The sequence below is a fragment of the Malus domestica genome, chromosome 11 (assembly GCF_042453785.1).
Source record: "Malus domestica chromosome 11, GDT2T_hap1".
Taxonomy (NCBI): domain Eukaryota; kingdom Viridiplantae; phylum Streptophyta; class Magnoliopsida; order Rosales; family Rosaceae; genus Malus; species Malus domestica.
The window spans coordinates 35464702-35486985 of record NC_091671.1 but is presented as its reverse complement, the minus strand read 5'-3'; the positions used below and the strand labels follow the sequence as shown (position 1 = coordinate 35486985).

The 22284-nt window shown below is 41.3% G+C and overlaps 1 protein-coding gene across 1 annotated transcript; it reads left to right on the top strand.

The window, feature by feature from the left end:
• The first annotated feature begins 1947 nt into the window (after window positions 1–1947).
• Window positions 1948–5886, top strand: LOC114819652 (basic leucine zipper 34-like). Its single transcript, XM_029089053.2, has 4 exons — window positions 1948–2934; window positions 4052–4142; window positions 4265–4391; window positions 4958–5886. The coding sequence occupies exons 1-4, from the start codon at window positions 2291–2293 to the stop codon at window positions 5164–5166; spliced, it is 1071 nt and encodes a 356-aa protein (XP_028944886.1). The 5' UTR covers window positions 1948–2290; the 3' UTR covers window positions 5167–5886.
• Window positions 5887–22284: the final 16398 nt, after the last annotated feature.

The window sequence follows — 22284 nt, the reverse complement described above, 5'->3', positions numbered from 1 at the left end:
TTACGATCACAATAAAAATATCTACAAAAAGCAAATTGAGGTAAACGATTATAAGAAAATAGGGGAAAAAAAAGTTAAAAGAATGCATAAATCATTGCCCATAACTATTAGATCCTACAAATCGATTGCAATCAAAATTCATCCCCAAGATCTTGGTCAATGCTATGAGATAACTAACAAAAATGGGCCATATGTCCCATAGATTTTTGCAGCATTATTGTATCCAAAGGATCAAAAAAGCTCAATAATGCTCTACAACTACAAGGAACTTCAGACTCGTATCCATATGACATATCTTTTGTATATGCATAGTGTAATACACAAGTGATATATATAATATATATACACACACAAACACACTATATATATATTCAGTGCTTCAATTCATTAAATTATAGGATACATGTATAGTAGGGTAAATCTCAGTTTACTACCCTCAAGTTTTGTGGTTTTCAACATTTGGTACATGAAGTTTTTTTCGTCCCATGTGGACAATGACTGGGTACCACATGTCAATAAGGGTCCCACATGGATATTAAAAAGCAAACATTAAAAAATTACCAAAGCTATCTTCTTCCTCAAACCCCCAACCCTCCCTCCCTTCTCCCTCCTTTCTCCCTCCCTTCTCTCCTCTGCACCCACCCGATTCAGTACTTGCTCCGAGAACAGCGCCTTGTTTTCATCCTCGTCGGCATTGCTATCGCCACCGTAGGGTTCACCCTTCTCCTGTCCTCCACCCCCCGGCTCTCCTTACGCCTCCAGCAACGTCCCAATCTCGAACTATGTCCGATACGACTTTGATTCGTCGACGACGACCCAGTACAAGCCGGCCTACGAACGTAGATTCGAATTGAATAGCTAGGGTTCTAGTAGGAAGGTGCCACTAGGGCTGAAACAAAAAGGGCTCTGGATTGTTGTGACGAGAGGGGCCGTATCTACCATTTGCTCGAGGTCGACCAAATCTACCATCTGGCATGCCGAGATTCGAGCTCATCCAACATGACATCGTTGAGCCACTTCTGCTCGAGGTCAACCATATCTACCATCTGGCTTGCCCTACATCCCCTGTCTATCCTTTTGAGGCGAAGATTTTTTATTTTTCTGCAGCTTCGACGGCGACGAGAGGGAATATGTGGCCGGCACGATAGGTGTGGCGGAGTAGGAGGGTCGAGGTTTGAGGAAAAAGATAGCTCTTTATTTTTTTTTGTAATTTTGTAATTTTTAATTTTTTTAATTTTTAATATCCACTTGGGATCCTTATTGACACGTGGCGCCCAGTCATTGTCCATATGGGCGCCAAGTCATCAGTTAACGGAAGACTTAACGACCAGACTAACGGATGTATGAGACTGTCCCAAAATTAAAACTTTAGGTATGACTCTGGGACGAAAAGAATTTCATATACCAAATGTTGAAAACCATGAAACTTGGGTAGTAAACTAAGATTTACCCTATATAGTATATAGTATAGAAATACTATCCATATACATAATGTAATGGGGTTGAGAGGGAGAAAGGGCAGGATGAGGTGTCACATCGGCATGTGGGGTGGGGGGGTTGATTCCTTTCGGTTATAAATTTTTTTCATTGTAACCGGAATACTAATGGTACATCACGTGTTTTTATACAAGTGGTGGAAAATTTTATTTTTTAAGTTATTAACATTTTAACACATATATCACACCATTTGTATAGGGACACATAGTGTATCATCCCGTATACCGATCACACTGAAAAATTTCTCCTTCCGTTAATAAACCACGCAGAGAATGCAGTGGTGAGATACTTTTTCTAGTAGTGAATCGAAACCCTTTTGGAGGGAGTCCCACCACCCCAATCCTCCTCACCTCCCTCCCTCCCCAGCTGTTGCTAGCTGTCCCTAATCCCCACCCCCATGTGACCCACCTCCCTCCCTCTCCAAAACCTCAGGGCCTTAAAAAAATGTCCCCAAAAATCCAAAGGAAATGCCACTCATTCATTTATGTTTATGATTATTATGCTAGCTGCATGTTGCATTCTGATTCCTGCTTCTCCTGCAGCTGCCCATGTACTCTTGCTGCCCTGCTCACTTCCCTTTAATATCTCTTTTTACTGTTTTTTTAGGACTCCCGAGATTTATTTGCCCTAAATATTCAGGGATCATTGCAGTTGTAGGTTGTTTGTTGGCTTGGTTGTTGGTGTTTCCATTTTTTTTTTTCTTGGGATTTAGTTTTGGTTTTGGGTTTCTCTCTCTAATAACACACATATTTTAGGGTACCCTATATTTGGGAGGGGAGGTCACATTGAGAGAATGGCACAATTACCTCCTAAAATACCAAGCATGACACAAAATTGGCCATCCTTCCCTCACCAAAGGCTACCCGCCATGGCCAATTTCATCCCCACCGCCACGACCACTTCCGCCGCCGCAGTTCAACCCTCTTCCAACCAACCGAACCAACAACAACAATCCTCGTCGTGCAATTGGATGGACGAGTTCCTCGACTTCTCCTCCGCCAGGCGCGGGGCCCATCGGAGGTCTGCAAGCGACTCCATTGCCTTTCTTGAGTCCCCGTTGATACTTGACGAGGAATGCAGGAATCCTACCGCCACCATGATGCATCATCACGGATCGACCAACAACCTCGGCTTCGACAGACTGGACGACGAGCAGCTAATGTCCATGTTCTCCGATGACATGTCGGTGACCGTGCCGCCTACCATCTCGTCGTCCAACCCGTCCACGCCGTCCGACCAGAACAGCAATAACGACGAGAACAATATTAATAATGGCAATAATAATAACATGAAGCCATTGATGCTTCATTTGGACCAGCAGCAGCAGCCTAAAACGGAGCCCGGAGAGGTTGAAAGCTCGTCGTGCGAGGCTGACGCTAATGCTCAATCTCATCCGCCACCGCCCACCTCCCCGGCTGACCCAAAGAGGGTCAAAAGGTAATTTCACAACAATGTGTTTAATTTACAATTTTGTTACAAGATTATGCATGCATGGTTTGGACAATCAAAAATTTTGGGTTGCTGCCAAAATGTCATTAATTATAACTAGACAGCTTAATTTAAGGATAAATTAGGTTCACATCCCTCGTTTTGCTACTCCATTGATTAAAACTTTATTCCTTTTTAATTTTCAATCAAGGTCCTTGGGTATTAATAACATCATTAATTATTTCAATAATGAATATTTTTTATTTCTAAATATATTCATTTAGTGTTAAAAATATTACAAATAGTATATTTATATTTATGGCTAAATTTTTTATCATATATTTTTATTTTTAGTTTGTACACATTTTTGATTTGCAACCCTTTTTCAATTTGTACCAATTTTCTTTTCAGTTTTAATTTGTACCAATTTTCTTGTCAATTTTAATTTGTACCCATACATTAATTTCTTTTTGTGCCCATATTTTTTTAAGTTTTATTTGTATTTGTACCCATATTTTTTTATTTATTTGTATTCATTTTTAATTTTGCTAAATGTACCCATGCTAATTATATGCACCCATTCATGTAATTTTTTCAAAATTTTAATCTTAAAATGTACCCATTCTTAAATATACCAATTTGTTATATGTAAAATGTACCATTTTTTTTATATATAAAGTCTATTCAATTTTTTTCTAATCCATTTTTAAACTTATATGGGTACATTCTTTTTTCTTTGATTTGAGAATGTATCCATGTCAAGTTTAATTGAAGAAATTTACTAATGTTATTAAGCCTAATATCTTTATTTTTTTAAAATTTTTAAGAATGTACCCATGTTTTTATATACACACACACAAATAGTATATTTATATTTTAATATTTTTAAATCCGACATATTATGATTTTTTATTTAAAATCTCATTAATATAAACAACTATAAATTTCAATTTTTAATTTTAAAAAAATAGTAACATATATAGAAATAAATTATCACATTAATTTCAGGGACTTCAATCAAAAATTGAAAACCAACAAGGTTTCAGTCAAATAATATTCATAACTAAGGACCGCATCCAAAGTCTCCCTTAATTTAATTACAAATATTTTTGGGTTGTGATTGTAGGATTTTGGCAAACCGGCAATCAGCACAGAGGTCGAGGGTGAGAAAATTGCAATATATTTCGGAGCTTGAACGCAGCGTTACAACATTACAGGTATACAAGAAGATCAATTACTTTGCTTTGCTTAATTCCTTATCATTGGTAATTAACTTGGTCTGGTGAATAATTGAATTAATTAAACTTGTATGTGTTGTGATTAATGAAAATATTTGAAGTCGGAGGTATCGGCGCTGTCACCAAGGGTTGCATTTCTAGACCACCAGAGGTTGATTCTAAACGTTGATAATAGTGCTCTCAAGCAACGGATTGCTGCTTTGGCTCAAGACAAGCTTTTCAAAGATGGTAATTAAGATATAAGTTTAATTAATAAACCATGATTAATTATTATTTAATTAGTGTTTAATTAGTGATATGAAGATAATACATGCATGAACCCTTTATCTCAATCTTCATCTTATGGTGCTTTTTCCACTTGAGAACAAATTCATAGGAATATCACCGAAAGTCCTTTCTTTCCTTTCACTGTCCAACTTCCTTAATAGGAAAAAAAAAGTATTGATTTAGAAATACCTTTTAATCCCTTCAAAAATAAGGGGAAAAAAAAAGTGGAAGCATAATTGTATTCTATTGCATTATTATTAACCCTAATTGTTACTACTAGTTGTTTTTTCTATTAAACATGGATAAGATTAAGAGTGTTGATCTCAAGATTTATTTTCACATCTGGTGTAGCCAAATTGGTTAGAACAGTGTGCTCTCTACTGCTTTCAAGTTTGAATTTTTCTTTTCATAATTTAAATAAATGTAGTTCAGAATATCTTACATGTAACCAAATAATAACATACATTTTATCCAAATCCCAAAATTTGTTCTTGTTCCAAATTTTATTTCAACTTGACATTTTGCAGCTCATCAAGAGGCACTAAAGAAGGAAATAGAGAGGTTAAGGCAGGTCTATCACCACCAAACCCTAAAGAAGATGGACAACCAAGGAAACCGAAACCAAAACGCTCAGCAGCATCAACAGCAACAGCAACAGCAGCAGCAGCAGCAGCAGCAATCAAACCCAGACATCATGGTCTGTACGGATCACAATGAGCAGCAAATTCTCAATTGAAGTCGAAGATGCATCGTGGATGATATAATATACAATGCAGAATGCAGATGCATACAGTGGCATATAATGCTAACTTTGGCCTTACATTCACGTGAAGTGTTTCCACTTATATGCTTTATATGTGGGACCCCTGACAAGGTAGTGAGATTGGAGGCTAGAACATGGACACGTGGACTGCTTGGATAGGGTGCTGAAACAATTTTTTTATTTTCAGTAATCAATTTTTTTTGTTGGGGAGGTTGGCCACTTGGCTTTGTTTTTTCCTTTTTCTTTTTTTTTTTCAGATTATTATTTTCAGATTTCTTTGTTTTTTTTTAATTTTTTTTTAATTTTTTTAATTTTTTAATTTTTATACTTTTGATTAATTTTGGAAGAATGGTTGGGGATTTTGTTTTCCTTGGCGGGGAGGGAGGGATCTGTAACATTGAAGAAGAACTGGTCCGGGGAGGAGTGGTCATGTCCGAGTCTAATTGTTGTATCTTTTTTCTGTGCTTTTCTTTCTCCTTTGGACTAATAATGTGTTATGCCAATTATTTATGTTATTTGATTTTTTTTGGAAAAAAAAACTGTAAAATATATCAAAATTCATAAGCATCTTGAATCGTTTATCTGAATTTTGATTAAATATGCCATTTGTTCTGAACAATTCATTGTAATTTCATACCTTAGTTTATCCAAATTGGTACGAGCGGTGTGTTTTGTTTTGCACCCAAGTTCAAATCTCATTCTCTCTACTTTAAATGAATTCAGCATAGACTAATGTATCAAATGAAAAAAAAAAAAATAGTTATGATTGACAATTGTATGATATTGCATTATTTCGAGTAACATCCATTTAAGTTTGGGCCAAAGATTAGATCTTAAATTCACTTACTTAGTTGTAACAGACGACTTGACACTAAACCTGATAGGTCGAAAATTAGATAACAACTAGCCTAAAAAACTTAAGTTGTTAAGAAATCTCTTTGTCAAACTTAAGTTGTTAAGAAATCTCTTTGTCACCAAGGCTTTGTATTTTTCATTTAATATCTGCTTTAGAGTGTAACTCCTAAATCTACATTCAAATTCATTTTTCGACGGAAGAGGAACCAGTTTCACTTGTCTTGCATCTCTTCATTCGTTGCATTTGTTCTTCCGTTTAGGATCTTTCATAGCCTCTTGTGCGCTAACCGGAATCGATAGAGGAAAATTACTTCACAAAGGCAATATATGGTGCAGGAAATTTGCAAGTTTAACACATGATTCTTGATAAGATACTTTATGTGCTTGATTTTGAAGCTAAAGATACATATGAGTTGAATATCAGAGTGTGGAACAAATAAGATTACAAAATAATAAGAATATTATTAAACAAACGAGAATGCCGGAACGGCTACAAACCCCTAAGAGGCTACATTGCGACTAACTTATGCTCTAATGAATAACAAAGCACTCTATTTACAATAAACTAACCCTAATCTCTAACAAAACCTAATTATAACGGGCTGAGTCCAAATCCTAAATCTATTATTTTCCAACATCCCCTGTCAAACTCATAACGATAAACAACATGAGTTTGCCAACAAGTAGATGTGGATGCAGGTTTCATTAGTCGGACAGACAGGCAGGCTTTGCAATGCGGACAAACAGACAGACAGGCTCCGTAATGCGAACCGACAGACAAGCCAAACAAAAGGCTCAACAGTAGCTTCAATCTACAAGCCCAACAAAGGGTCTTCAAACAAATCATAACAGCCCAACATATCGTGGGCTCCAAGCCCTTCTTTTTTTTCTTCCTTTTCTACTTTTCTTCTTCTTTCTTGGGATGGCAATGCAAAAACAAAGTTTTGATGTAGACAGATGTGGGTACGAAGATGCAGATTCAAAGGGTGTCAGTGCAGGGGTTTCAGGGCTTATGCACACGACAACGAGGGACGACGGGTTGCGGAAGCGCATCAAGCTGCAGGTGTAGTGGTGCATGTATGAAATCAAGAGTATAGGTTACGGGGTGGCGAAGTGGTGTGGCAGTGAATTGCCGATCAAAGCAGCGGTGAGGATGCGGGGTCTAGTGCGGAGGTGCAAGTTATAGACGAAACTGATTAGGTTTCGGTGCAGTGGAGATGGCAAGTACGGTGCGGAACATAAATGGCGAGTTTATCAAATCTGATTTGCAGGAGTTCAAGTGGAGACGAACTTGATCCGAGTGGTTCTCGGGTCGGAGCTTCGTCAAAATGTGCAGGTGAGGTGACCAGAGACGAATACGAATTGCAGGGAAAAAGCAGAAGGTCGTCAACACAACTGAAAAAATCAAACACACTTTTTTTCCCTGCAAACTGTCAAACACAACTCGACAATCTGAACATGAACGATAAACGGACATAAGCAAATGGATACCAACCCAAAGCAGATTAAATCCCGAAGGATGAAACCTGCGCTAATACCAAGTTGAATATAAGAGTACGAAACAAATAAGATTACAAAAGAATAAGAATATTATTAAACAAACGAGAATGCCGGAACGGCTACAAAACCCTAAGAGGCCACATCATGATTGTGGAGCCAAAAATAATCACAAGGCGACACGTGGATTTTTGGATAAAAGAGGACAAAAATACCCTTGAGGTATAACAAGATTCCTACGCGCGAGCAGCGGACAATAATCCCTTAACCAAGTCAAAAGTGCCCAAAATAGGTAACAATTCAAAACCTATCTCATCAAATCCCTTCTACAAGGTAACTCCCAAAACCTATTTCATTCCATATATTTTTTTACCCTTTTTTAGCTAATCAATTAGCTATTTATTTTATTCATTCCATAATCTCCAAAATTTTCTCTCTAAAAATGTGTTAATTGGCCAATTAATGGATTAATTGCCTAATTAATCCATTAATGGCCAAATAAATCACACATTAAACCACAAAATACACCCAAAAAACATCCCAAAGGCCGGCCACCTTTTCTCCAAAGGGGACCGGCCACACTCTATATATTAAGCCCCATTTTCTCTACAAACCTAGGTCCACACTCTTGCAAAACTCCAAAAACTCTCTAAACATTTTTTCTCTCTACATTCTAACTTTGGCATCAGAGGTTCTTCGGCCAAAGCACCCCCCCAATTCATCGTAAGCGCGTGAGGCTCTTGGCCTTGACCCTAAGGTGTTAATTATTTTGTAGGTGCAATTTTGTCCAAGAAGAAGAAGGCAGAAATTTGTATCCACAAATTGGTGCTTTCATTGAGAGAAGAAATCCACACTCGTAGAAGACTCTAGCATAAAAAAGGTTTTTCTCTATTTTCTAATCCACTTGTATTTTTTCGTACTTTCTTATTATTAGAATTTTTTATTTGCAAAGATTCTTTGATAAAACGTAAAAGAAGAATACAATGGTTAGAAATTTAGAAAATTCCACAAGTGAAAATTCTAATATCCAAGAAATGGGACCACGGCGATCCACGAGGCTAAATGTGACAATAAGTGGAGCGGCACCACCACCACGAGTTTCCACCACGGGAACCACCGCGGTGGCTACCCTGGTAGCCACCCATGGCAAGGTCCATTGTGCCTTCACCACAGCCCAAGCCGTGCCATCCAAGGCCACGGCCCAAACCTCACTCTCACATGCATCACGCACCGAGCAGCCCGCTCTCGTACCCACTTGCTCCCATAAAGCAGCCTTCTTCCGTCAAGCAGCCTGCTTCCGTGGTCTCCCAAGCAGCCCAAGTCAGCCCAAGACCATCTCGACCAATCATCAAGCCTGGGGCATTTTCACCATATTTCTCCACAGATTTGACATTTCCCAACTCAAATCTCGTGCTGAGGCCTACCATCCTTCAACTACTCAATGAGGCATATTCCATCCAAGCTCTTCCAATCTGAATGGCAAAAAAAACTTGTCCTGATAAGTCATAGAATTGACGAACACCCTTGCACAACAGACAACCTTGGTAAATCAACTTTTGCAACGCACCGAGATCCAACGTTCCTCAGATGAAGTGTCCCGAAGTAGGACAAAGGCAGACGAGGAACCTCTCAAGCAGTGTCCTGGCAAGCAGCCATTCAACCAACCACAAATCGAGCATTCGGGCAGTGTATACTCCCGATTAGGCCCCCGAGACAGCGTGTATTTCTATCTTAGCGCGCAGATGAGCGTGCACTCTCGACTAGGCCCACAGACAAGTATACATTCGCGGTTGGGGTCACGCGCCAATAATCAACATGAGCAGCCTTCTAGGTAAAATGTTCATTCACAGTTAGGCTCGTATGAAGCATTATCCACATCACATCGGAGCAGGCAGCATGACGAACGGAGAGAAGCAGTCACTCAATCTGGTTCAAGTTCAACGAACAGCTTGCGAAGAAACCCCTCGCCTGCTAGGAATCTATCTCATATACCGTAGCCATGACATAGACGAGCCGGGGGTGGAGAATAACAGCCTAGACTAACAGGTCAAGACCAGGGGCAGCCGATAGCTCCACTACCCCAATAATGGCAAATCCAACAAGAGGTAGAAAGACTTTTCAATGAACGGTTATGTGATTTCCAACGCAACGAAATGGCTGATGAAGCACTAAGGCGGGATAAGACCAACATAAGCAGGTTTCCTTTCACATATGAGATCGATCAGGCAGAGCCTCAACGTAAGTTTAGAATGCCGCACTTCACATCTTTCAAATAAGATAGAGATCCAGAGAAGCACTTGAAGCACTACCAAAGCGCGATGGTCCTTCATCGGAACAATGACGCCCTTATGTGCAAAATATTCGACACCACTTTACAAGGCAATGCATAAGATTGGTTTCACACTTTGTCACCACGATCCATCTAGAATTTTAATGATCTTTCCTTGGTTTTCACCAAAGAATACTCATTTTACTGCTCGATCAAGAAAAAGTCAGATCACTTATTCAACGTAAAGAAAAACCCAAAGGAGTCACTCAGCGACTACGTGAAGAGGTTCAAAGCAGAGAAGGCAAAGATCATCAAATGCGATGACTCGATAGCAAGTGCAGTATTCCAAAAAAGAGTTCCAGCAAACCACCCACTGTTCGAGGAAATGATCATGAAAGAAGACCTAACTTTAGAAAATTCCTATGCCTTGGTAGAGAAGCATGCACTTTAGGACAAGGCTCGACGAGCAGAAAAGGCGCCTGAGTAGCCTCGAAAAGAATAGGCAGCTGCTCAAAGGAATGAGAACGGGAAATAGCCCAGCAAGGGTAGGCATGAGGCCCAACGCAGAGACCGACCCACAACTAAAGAAAGCCCAATAACCAAAAACTATTCTAAGTTCTCAATTTCGATCTATTAAATCCTTCGTGATATCAAGAACGAGTCGTGGTTCAAGTTGCCAAAACAATCAAAATGAGATACTTCCAAGTTGGACCATACCAAGTATTGTACATTCCACCGAGGTCCTGGTCATACAACCGATTATTGCTACACTTAGCAGAACTACCTAAAGAAGCTCGTGAAAGAAGGCAAAGTCAATAGATACTTGGACAAGCCAGATACGCAGCCAAGAAGGAATGAAGACGATGATGATGAGCTGCTAACCAAGATGATTCGAATCAATGGCATTTTCGCTGAATCTGAGCACTTGGGCGCCACTAATAACTCCAAAAAGAGGAAGATCTAGCAGGCTTTACTAATCTCACAAGTCCAAGTAGTAAATTCCCAACCTGGACCCATTATTGGCTTCACTGAACAGGATGCAGAAGGTGTCGATTTCCTACAAGATGATGCACTAGTAGTATCTGTCCAACTAGCCCATGTTATAGTTGACAGAATGATGGTTGACAATGGAAGTGCAGTCAACCCACTTGAACTCTCAGTTATTTAGAATGGGCTTGGAAAGCACAATCATACGCCGAGTAGAGGTACTTACCGGATTCAACAGACACACCTCAACTGTCATCGGCCACATCACACTTGACGTGAAAACACCACCAGTCTTCTTAAAGCAAACGTTCACAATCGTAAGCGATCTATCTTCCTACAATGGGATTCTTAGGAGATCTTGGTTGATCAAGCTGGATGCCGTCACTTCCGTCAAGTATCAAAAAATCCAATTCCTCATCCCTAGAGGAGGAGTCGGAGAGATTAAGTCTGACCAGGCTTCATCTCGATAATGCACTGTGCAAATGTTTAAAGAATAAAAAAAGAAGACCTTTACCCCCGTAGAGGCTACCGAAGTCCAAAATGATAAAAAGGCTACCAAATAGCAATTACAGTAGGTGGATCAAGAAGATGGCACCCAAGTAGACAAGATAGGATGGAAACCCGAAGAGGACGCCGAAGATATCATTCTTAATCCCCAACAGCTGAAAAAGACGGCTAAAATTGGCTCACGACTAAGCCCAGCCGAGAAAGAAGAACTCACGACTTTCCTTAGAGAAAACCGAGACGTCTTCACATGGTCACTATCCGACATGCCCAACATTGACCCCCAGGTGGCCTGTTATAAGCTGCGCGTCGACCCCACTGCCAAACCAGTAATCCAAAAGAGAAGACATTTTGCACCCGAACGAATAGCAATCATTGAGGCATAAATCGACAAGTTATTGGAGGCCGGATTCATAGAAGAGGTAGCACACTCGGCATGGCTTGCCAATGTCGTACTAGTCATGAAGAAATAGAAGGACAAATTGAGGGTTTGCATAGACTACATCGACCTCAACAAAGCATGCCCAAAAGACCCTTATCCTGTCCCTCAGATCGATCTATTAGTAGATTCAACTTCTAGGACCCAGATGCTTAGCTTTTTAGACACATACTCTGGCTATAACTAAATAACCATGTATAAGCCCGATAAGGAAAAAACTACGTTCGTGATCGAGCGGGGCACCTACTGCTACAAGGTTATGCCTTTTGGCCTTAAGAACGCGGGAGCCACTTACCAAAGGTTAGTAAATATGTTGTTGAAAAAGCAAATTAGGGTAACCATAGAGGTCTATGTTGACGACATAATGGTAAAGGGCAAGCAACGGTCAAATCATATCCGTAACTTGGCAGAAACTTTCAGCATCCTCAGAAAGTACAAAATGAAGCTCAACCCCACCAAATGCATATTTGGGGTATCTTCAGGCCGATTCCTAGGGTACTTAGTAACCCAACGAGGAATAGAAGCACATCCCAAGCAAATCTGAGCGATCCTAGAGATGAAGTCTCAAACCACCTTGAAGGAGATCCAAAGCTTGACCGAACGAGCAGCTGCCCTCAACCCCTTCCTCTCACAGTCCACCGATCGATGCAAGCCTTTTTTCAAAGCTATCAAGAGAGCACAACGAGACAAATAGGATGAAGAGTGCAAAAAAGCTTTCCAAGACTTGAAGAAGTATCTCACATCACCTCCCTTACTATCTAAGCCGAAAGCAGCGGAGGATTTATACATTTACTTGGCAGTCTTCGAAGTAGTAGTGAGCTCTGCCCTCATACGAGAAGAGCTGGGAGCCCAACTGCCGGTATTCTACACTTCTAAAGCTCTTCTCGATGCGAAAACAAGATATCCGAATATCGAACAATTAATTTTGGCATTAGTTGTTGCGGCTCGGAAGATCAGATCATACTTTCAAGCTTATATAGTCATTATCATGACTCAGTATTCTCCACGATCAATCTTACATGGTCCAGACGCTTCTCAACGAGTGATGAAATGGGCATTGGAACTTGGCCAATATGGTTTAGTTTTCCGACCTCGCACAGTGATAAAGGCCCAAACCTTATCCATGCTTGTTACCCCAGACGGCTCAATGCTCAAGTAGGCGATCACTCTAGGCTTCAAAGCATCCAATAACAAAGCAGAGTACGAAGCCTTACTAGTAGGCATCCGAATGGCAAAAGACTTAGTAGTGAAGAAGCTCGCAATTCATTCTGATTCCCAACTAATCACCAGCCAGGCTACTGGGGAATACACGGCAAAACATCCAAGGATGGCGCAATACCTAGAGAAAGTACGCTAGCAGCTTGAGGCATTTCAGACTTACACTCTCACTCAAGTTCTGTTGGCAGACAACGCCCATGCAGATGCGATAGTCGGTTTAGGCTCCGCTCTCGACAACCAATTTAAATGCTCTATTCCGGTGGAATATCTAGACAAGCCAAGCATAGAGATGGAGCCGACAGCTGAAGTGTCACAAGTTAGTGTAACTCCCAATAGGCAAAGTTCTATTATAGATTACTTGGTCAATGACACACTATCCATCAAAACATTGGAGTCAAGGAAGCTCTAAATCAAGGTGGCACGCTACTATATATGGAATGACATTCTCGTCCGAAGATCCTATACTGGACCACATCTCCGCTGCCTAGCGCCTCCCAATGACTTGAAGGTTCTAAGCTCAATCCACGAAGGCGTTTGTAGGAACCACTCTGAAAGCCGATCCTTAGCACAAAAGGCTCTTAACGCAGGCTATTACTGTCCTACCATGCATCAAGACGCTAAGAAGTTAGTGCAAAAGTGCGACCGCTGCCAATACTACAAGCCAGTACCAGCTTTGCTTGCCAACAAGCTACACCCGCATATGAGTCATTGGTCATTCATGCAGTGGGTAATCAACCTGGTAGGATCTATGCCTCTTGCTATTGGGGGAAGAGGCATGATGATCATGGCAACCAACTACTTCACCAAATAGGTAGAAGCAGAGCCCATGACGACCACGATTCAGACGAACATAGAGCGTTTCATATAGAGGAACATCATTTTTCGATTTGGCATCCCTCAGTCCATCGTCACCCACAACGGCCTGCAATTCATAGGCAGAGATTTGGTGAAGTTCTTCCTAAAATATGGCATCAAGCAGCACATGTCCACGCCAAGATATCCTCAAGGCAATAGGCATGTCGAAACATCTAACAAAATGATCATCGACTGCCTCAAGAAATCCCTTACCAACAAGAAAGGAAAATGGCCAGACGAACTCCCCGGATGTCTATGGGCATATAGCACCACCAAAAGACTAGGAACCGGTGAGACTCCTTTCTTTTTGGCATTTGGTTCGGAAACAATCATTCCTTCCAACATTATCATGCCAAACATCAGCACTCTACTACCAAGCATTGAGCAGAATAGAAGGAGATGGCCACAAGTTTAGATCTGGCAGAGGAGAAGCACAAGCAGACCATCACTCGCATCGCAACCTACCAGTAACAGCTCCTCTCCAACTACAAAAAAAGGGCCAAGATCCAGCAAGTTCTAACTTGGAAATCTAACCCTGAGAAAAACCTTCATCACTGCTCGTAGAGAAGGCTCCAAAAAGATGGATCCCATCTGGAAAAGTCCGTACAAGATCAGCAGAGTAGGCAACAAGGGTAATTACACCTTCGTCACCATGAACGACAAAGAGATCAAAAAGCAGTGGAACACCTACAATCTGAGGAAGTACCATGTGTGACCTCCTATTACATCAAAGCCCGAAGACTCAACAGCTCGACGGGCACCACCTCACAAGCCGAGGACTATCAAGTTGTTATGCAGTTTCTACCTTACATCAAAGTTCTTGTTCGTTTCATTCATTTTTCAATGAGGAATTTAGAAGTAATCACAACTTGGCTCAGATGCATGCTTACAACAACTGATCACCTATGCACTTCAAAAAAAGATCGCACTTTTCTTACGGACTAATCACAGGAATTGTACCACCCGAGGGACCAATCATGTTATCCAGTGCGAAAGGGTAAACTAATTGCTCTCTAATGCGATAAGGTAAACCAATTACCCGACACCCACATGAGTCAGCTCTCCAAAACTGGAAGATAAACTCTACACCCAAAATATCCAGACATGGATAAGCCAAGCTGCCCTAGTATAACTAGATGCACGATGGCTTGCACCGGAATTCCTAGAAGTAGCCACAATGGTCTTTTTCAAGGCTTAGCTAACCGAATGATTTTGGGTCTCTTGGCCTAATCCGTGGGGAACCGGGCCCTAGAGACGGATGGGGCACATTACGCAATACATCCGATGGACGGCTGCCCTGTAAACCTAAAGCTGCTACCGAGTGCACTAAGGTAGCCTATAGTTTCCGGAAGACTGCCTACGGCTTGCCCTTCGAGCAGTATAGCCATGCTAGACTTATACAACCGCACATTATTATGAAAGGTTAAACAAGCTAGCGTGCATATACGAAGCTTTATCTACTGTCGACATGCTACATAGTCAATAAGCTTCACCTCTGCCAAGCGCAGAACAACCTATACCAAGTCCTAAAGTGTTGTGATCCTTGCTACGCAACCTACAGAATTGGAGAAAGCCAAGGTTAACAGCCTAGTGATTACGCGAACTTGTCTGCTTCTGTAAGTAAGGCATCTGGCTGCCAACCTTATGGCTAACAACTTTGCAAAGTTCTACACCAACATCTACGGCTGCATAGGCTATGTGGGCTTGTCTGCTTATAGAAAAGTAGCACGCCTACCACTGGTTTATAAAGTTTAAAGGTTAGGGCATGAACAAAATAAGCGAAGATGAAGAAAAATGAAGGAAACAGGTTTATAAACAACTAGCAAAGGCCGAAGGAGTTCAAGGACAACAAAAGCTACAAGGAAGAACAAAGAAAATCCTAAAGGCTACTTAGAAGACTACAGCAGCTTGGACATCTCACGACTACTCGATAGCCGCACCTTCAACAGCCAAGAAATTCTTAGCAACGGCATCATCCAGCGTTTCACCCCCGGCTGCTCCATCCTGGGCACCAACTTTTCCCATTACTTCGCCAATGAAAGCCTCAAAAGTAAAAGCAAGCAAGTTTTCTGGAGGAATAGAGAAGGTTTTGAAACCTCGAGCCCATACTTCTCACCCTTCAACTACTTATTATCCTCGAGCAAACCAACACATACATGCTACAGCTTATCCATTTCCTCCTTCAAACTTTCGTTGATATTCATCACACCTTGAAGTTCCAACACTTGGGGTTCAAGCCTATCAATGACCTTCTTGAAGTGGATCACTTGGTTATAAGCAGCAATCAACTCTTCATCCTTTGCATAAGCAACGAAATGAAGCTCAGAAACTGCAAACTCAAGATCTTGAATATGAGGTATGTAACATCCAATCTCATTCTCTACACTTTCATACTTAACTTGGATCACGTCAAGCCTAGCCTTCAAGTCAACGATCTCTTAGCAAGCGGTCTCAAGCTGCAAAGAAGTGGGGGCAGAAATATTAGACCCCTTCAAAGCAACGAGCTCAGAATCCAACCTCTTGATCTCATCGGCCGACGAATAAGCTTCAACTGCCATAATCTTTGCCACCACCTTGGCAGCCTTGCTATATCTGCATCATAGCAAGCAAAGTAGTCCTTCTATATTAGGTCATATGCTTCGCAGAGGAACTTGGGCAAACAACTTTTCTAACGCCATCAACAAACTTGGCACAAGTATCCATATCTTTAAGTAGATCTGGTTTCAAGAGCATGCAGATCTCAGCAGCCTCCCTAGAAGTAGGCTTAGTGGATTTCTCACAGCTGCCCATGCGAGCAGTCTCACCCTTCCCAGCAGGCGAATCAGTCTCAACAACATAGGGAGTAGCCATTGGCGCCACTTTAGCAGCAGAGTCCACCTTACCACTCTTCATAACAGCAAGTCTCTCCAAAAGTGAATCAGACTTGGCTCCCAACGGACGTCCTAGTACAGACTTCGGCATTTGAATCATGATAAAACGTTTACGCTGAGCAATCTTATCAACAATTGTACTAGCCATTCTTAACATGGAAGGCACCACTTGCTCAGATCTAGCAGCCTCATTTTTCTTCCCATTGAAAGAAGTCATGCCAATCACAGACCTCTCGACAGCAGATGAATCCTTATGAGCAGCAGATGAAGTCTTCAATTTTTTCTCAACCGACATCTCTTGTGCAGGTGGGGAAGATCTCTTATTTTCACCTTTATTCATAGTAAGCTCCACGACAACAATCAGACGAGCCAATGCATCCGCTTTGATCCTTTTTACCTCATCTTTCGAGAGCAGCCCACATTTCTCCCGGCAAAGAGAACTAAGCAGCCAACGCCATTCACGATACTCAGCATGGGAGCTTAACCCTGCATTCCAGCAATCCATGAGGTCTGCGACCTCCTCATTTCTCTCAATTGTCTGCCTGGCCTGCATCAGGTCCTAGAGCCCAAAGGACATGAGCCATGCAGCTTACCTAACATTACATCTCAACGCTTCAATTAGCAGTCCCAACCGCATAAGCTGCCTATGGCTCTAGCCAAGTTGAGCAGCCTAAAGCAGTGATCTTTGCCACAACACCTCATCGGCCTATACTGAGCCGACTCCTGGCCCCTGCCAGCCGACGTGTTGCACCACCCCGACGGCTGCCCCGCGACATCACTATCCAAGAAGAAGACAAGAAAAATTAAATTTTTCTTACATCGGTGCGGCACGGAGAAGACGAAGATATCAACGAAAGATGATCCTTTGCACGGGCAAGATGTAAAAGATTGCTAGAGGAGGGGGAACAAATATCCTCTAAGCTCTCTCTCTTGTAGGGTAGAATAAATCACTCTCCAAGGTTGATTTAATAACCCACTTAAGGTGGACTTAAATAGGCTTTGAGAGAAATTTATTTCCCTTTCCACGAAGGATCTAATTTCCTATTAAAGAGGGAATCTACATAAAAAAAGGAAGCAGTCATATGTTTCCTAAAGAAAGAAGTTCTCTACACCTGCTGCCCTTTCCTACGAGCAGCCTAACAGGTGTGGGGGCATTTGTGGAGCCAAAAATAATCACAAGGCGACACATGGATTTTTGGAAAAAAGAGGACAAAAATACCCTTGAGGTATAACGAGATTCCTACGCATAAGCAGCAGGCAATCATCCCTCGACCAAGTCAAAAGTGCCCAAAATAGGTAACAATTCAAAACCTATCTCATCAAATCCCTTCTACAAGGTAATTCCCAAAACCTATTTCATTCCATATATTTTTTACCCTTTTTTAGCTAATCAATTAGCTATTTATTTTATTCATTCCATAACCTCCAAAACTTTCTTTCTAAAAATGTGTTAATTGGCTAATTAACAAATTAATTGCCTAACTAATCCATTAATGGCCAAATAAATCACACATTAAACTAGGGCTGGGCACGGGCCGGGCCGGGCCCAATTTTGAAGGAATCGGACCTTACCCGTTTTAAGCAGTAACGGGGTGGGCCGGATCGGGTAGAGAGATTTTGAGTTTTGGAACCGGACCTAACCCGGCCCGTTTCAAACGGGCCGATTCGGAGCGGGTCCACGGGTCCAACTCTTTTTTTTTTAATTTATACTGCAGTGCTGCTCTGCACTGCAACAACACTGGAATGAAATTAGCAGACTAAGCCGGCCAACGTCCCTAGCCATTGGACTGGCGATTCTTCGCCTGAGCAGTTTGACCAACACCGCGACAAAAGCGGCTGAAGGGAATGCTTGCTTGTGGCCTAAAACATCTTCCAAGTACCTTTTAGCCTTTGCCAAATGCATCTTCTTGATGGCATGGGCAGTCTAAAACAGATAAACAAATACAAATTTTAACAATCGAATCAAAACAGTCTAAGCATAACACAATCAATCCAAGATAAACAGATTTGAAAATTACAGGAGCTGTTTTTTAAAACTAAGGTTGCACTGCACATCAATTCTTACATATATATATATATATATATATATATATTCAGTACATCAATTCTTGAATATACACACCATATATATATATATATTTATTTATTTATTTATTCAGTACATCAATTCTTGAATACACACACACATACTCACACACATAATCGATTCAAATTTAATTCAACAAAGTTTCAAACTCAGTCGATTCAAATTCAATTCAATAAAAGATTTGAAATTGGAGCATAACAGAGGCCAAGGTTCAAGAACCCAACAAAATCCCTAAATCTAGAAAACCCTAATTTAATTTTCAATCCTAAATCCCTAAAATATAATACCTTAAAACTGAACAGGAGTAGAGTCGTGCGCTGCAAATATGGGTCTGAGTCAGACGGAGGAGATGACTGGTTCGAAATCTAGTTGTTTTATGTCCAGGTTACCCCTGCGTGACTGGGAGCGTTCCCGACCACCTTAAGAGATTGGGGTATTGCTTGAAATCAACAGGACCCGGGTTCCGGCGTCAGACTCGGTATCGTTCATGCTTCGTCGCGATCGGGTCGATAAGGAGTCGTCGGAGGTGATGTACGTCAGCATCGAAAGCGTGAGGGTCATCGGTGGGGTTGAATTCGAGGTGTACGAGAACAATGATATGGTTCTGTGTGGGTCTCTGGAGCGGTGGAGGGTGTTTGGATAAATGGAAACGTGCAGGGATTGAAGAACGATTCGAGAACGGGTGGAGCTCGGAGGAGAGATCGAAGTCTGAGAATCTGAGTGAAATGAAAGGAGTTGGGATGAGAGATGAGAAGACAGGCCTCAAATTCTATTCCATGCTGGAAACGGGCCGGGTCGGGGGCCTGTTCCCTTTTATTTTAAGATCCGGCCCGCCCCACTAATTTCATATACCCGAACCGCCCCGCCCCGTTTTGTGTTTAGAAATTTTGGACCCACCCCGTACCCGCCCCGAACTTGAATTACCCGCCCCTACCCGCGGTTCCTGTACCCGTTTGCCCACCCCTACATTAAACCACAAAATACACCCAAAAAACATCCAAAGGCCGGCCACCTTTTCTCCAAAGGGGACCGGCCATACTCTATATCTTAAGTCCCATTTTCTCTACAAACCTTGGTGCACACTCTTGCAAAACTCCAAAAACTTTCGAAACACTTTTTCTCTCTAAATTCTAACTTTGGCATCAGAGGTTCTTCGGCCAAAGCCCCCCCATTCATCGTGGGCGCGTGAGGCTCTGGCCTTGACCCTAAGGTGTTAATTGTTTTGTAAGTGCAATTTTGTCCAAGAAGAAGAATGCGGAAATTTGCATCCACAGTGACTAACTTATACTCTAATGAATAACAAAGCACTCTATTTATAATAAATTAACCCTAATCTCTAACAAAGCCTAATTTTAACGGGCCCAAATCCTAAATCTATTATTTTCCAACAATATGATCTTTGAGCCTCATGCTGGCCATAAATTAACTGCTTTAACGCAGAGTCCTTGAATACAGAAGTGGAAACAAACACACATATTTGGTACAATGACACTTGCATTATTGCACTGTGTACACAGTAAGGTTGTGTGTTTGCTTACTGCAGTCTTCGTATACGTATGCTACTGTTTTGATTTGTCTAAACTCGGCACGGCAGTCTCCGCTTTAATCCGCCCTTCCACGTTTGAAATGTGATTTCAGTCCAATCCAGCACTGGTAATAATCACGATCAATGAACGGAGACTCGAGAGCCATGTGCATAAAAGCCAAAGCATCGCTGATTCTAAATGGTCCTGCCTCAGTTCCCAGCGCAATTGTAGCCTGTGAGTCCAACTGTCATAGTGTTACACGAGGACTGATCATTCAACGTTTACAGTTATCATTCAATTAGCACAAATGAAAAGAAAATTGAAATCCCAGTCAACCACATCAGCTCGCTGAATTCACCCAAAAAAATAAATATTTCAGTGAACATCAAGCCTTTCTATCTTTAGGTAAATTTTTTTGTTTTAATTTAAAATTTTAACAGTTAAATATTCATAGTATCGGATACTCTAGAACACTACTATAAAAAATCTCGTGACTACATTGTATGAGCTTGTACATTAGGACAAGAAAATAAAGATATAAGACATACATAAAACGGGTCACCGTTATATGATTGTTTTGTCAAATAATATAATATTGTAGATAAGTTTCCTTATACTTCACCTGACATTCTATTTTATTCGCGTATTAAGTCAAGATGGGGGTGGGCAAACGGGTACAAGAACCGCGGGTCATGGTGGGTAATGGCGGTTCGGGACGGGTACGGGCCGGTTCAGGCCGGTTCTTAATTTTGTAAAAACAGATTAGGGCGGGTCGGGCCAGGTAATTGAAGTATTCGATTCGGGCCGGTTCCAAAAGTATAGGAATCGCAGGTACCCGGACCGGCCCGTTTGTGTTACAATGGATGGACGAGATTTAAGATACATTTCTCCATCCAATCTCAACCGTCAGTTTCAACCCTAGCCAATTCCACCTCTCGAGTTCCAGAAGCACCCTCAGTCTCTCAGATTCTCAGACACTCCCTCGACTCCCTCTCCCTCTCCCTATCCCTTCCTTCCCTCGACTTCAACTCTCATACTCTCTCACACACTTACTCTCACAGTGCTCACCGCCGTCGGGACCAACACAACAGCACCATCAACTCCGTCGTCGCAACCACCATCACTTACCCCATCACCACCGTCGAGCTCCAACTCTCAGACTCTCACAGCACTGTCGTGACCAACACAACGACACCACCTCTGTCGTCACAACCACCATCATCACCCCATCACCATCATCGAGGACATTGTTACTACCAATATCAACCATCATCCCTCTAAAATTTAGGTAATTTTGAATTAGGTTTTATAATTAATGTGAATTTCTGGTGTAGGAATTTTAAGGGTTTTAAGTTAGAATTTGTAGATTGATGATTGAGCTGTAAAAAATATTCATCTTTTGGTTTTGGTAGTGGTTAGGCGAAGCTACTTATGGGTAGTTAGTTTGGTTTTGGCAGTGTTCTTCATACGGTTTTTTATTTACCATTCTTCTGTTCTTTTATGTATGAAGATGATCTGTTTATAACACAAGGATCGTATTTAAGAAGTTAAACTATGTTTTCCTTTTTGTCTTAACTGATTTTGTTTTTCCTTTTTTTCCTTGTAGGCACTCCATGGACTGAAGAGGAACATACTAACTACATAGCTTGGTAAAGGTGATTGGCTGACGTTTTCTCGAAGGTTAAATATTACTCCTACCTTCTTGCTTCAGAGTTCTTATACATTTGCAGTGTTCATTCCCTCTGTAGTTAGGGATTGGAAAAGAGAAAGCTTTAAGCATAACCTCTGCAGTGCAAAACTATGGCAAAAAATTAGACCCTAAATGCTCATAGATTGAGGTAAAAAGTTATTAAGTTATAGTAAATAATGATTGTTAAAAGCTCAACATCAACTTGTTGACCAATAGAAACGGTTTAGTACTAGAGTGAGACATAGAGTAATAAGCGAATGCCAAAAATGGGAGGAAGTTAATTAGTTAGGGATCA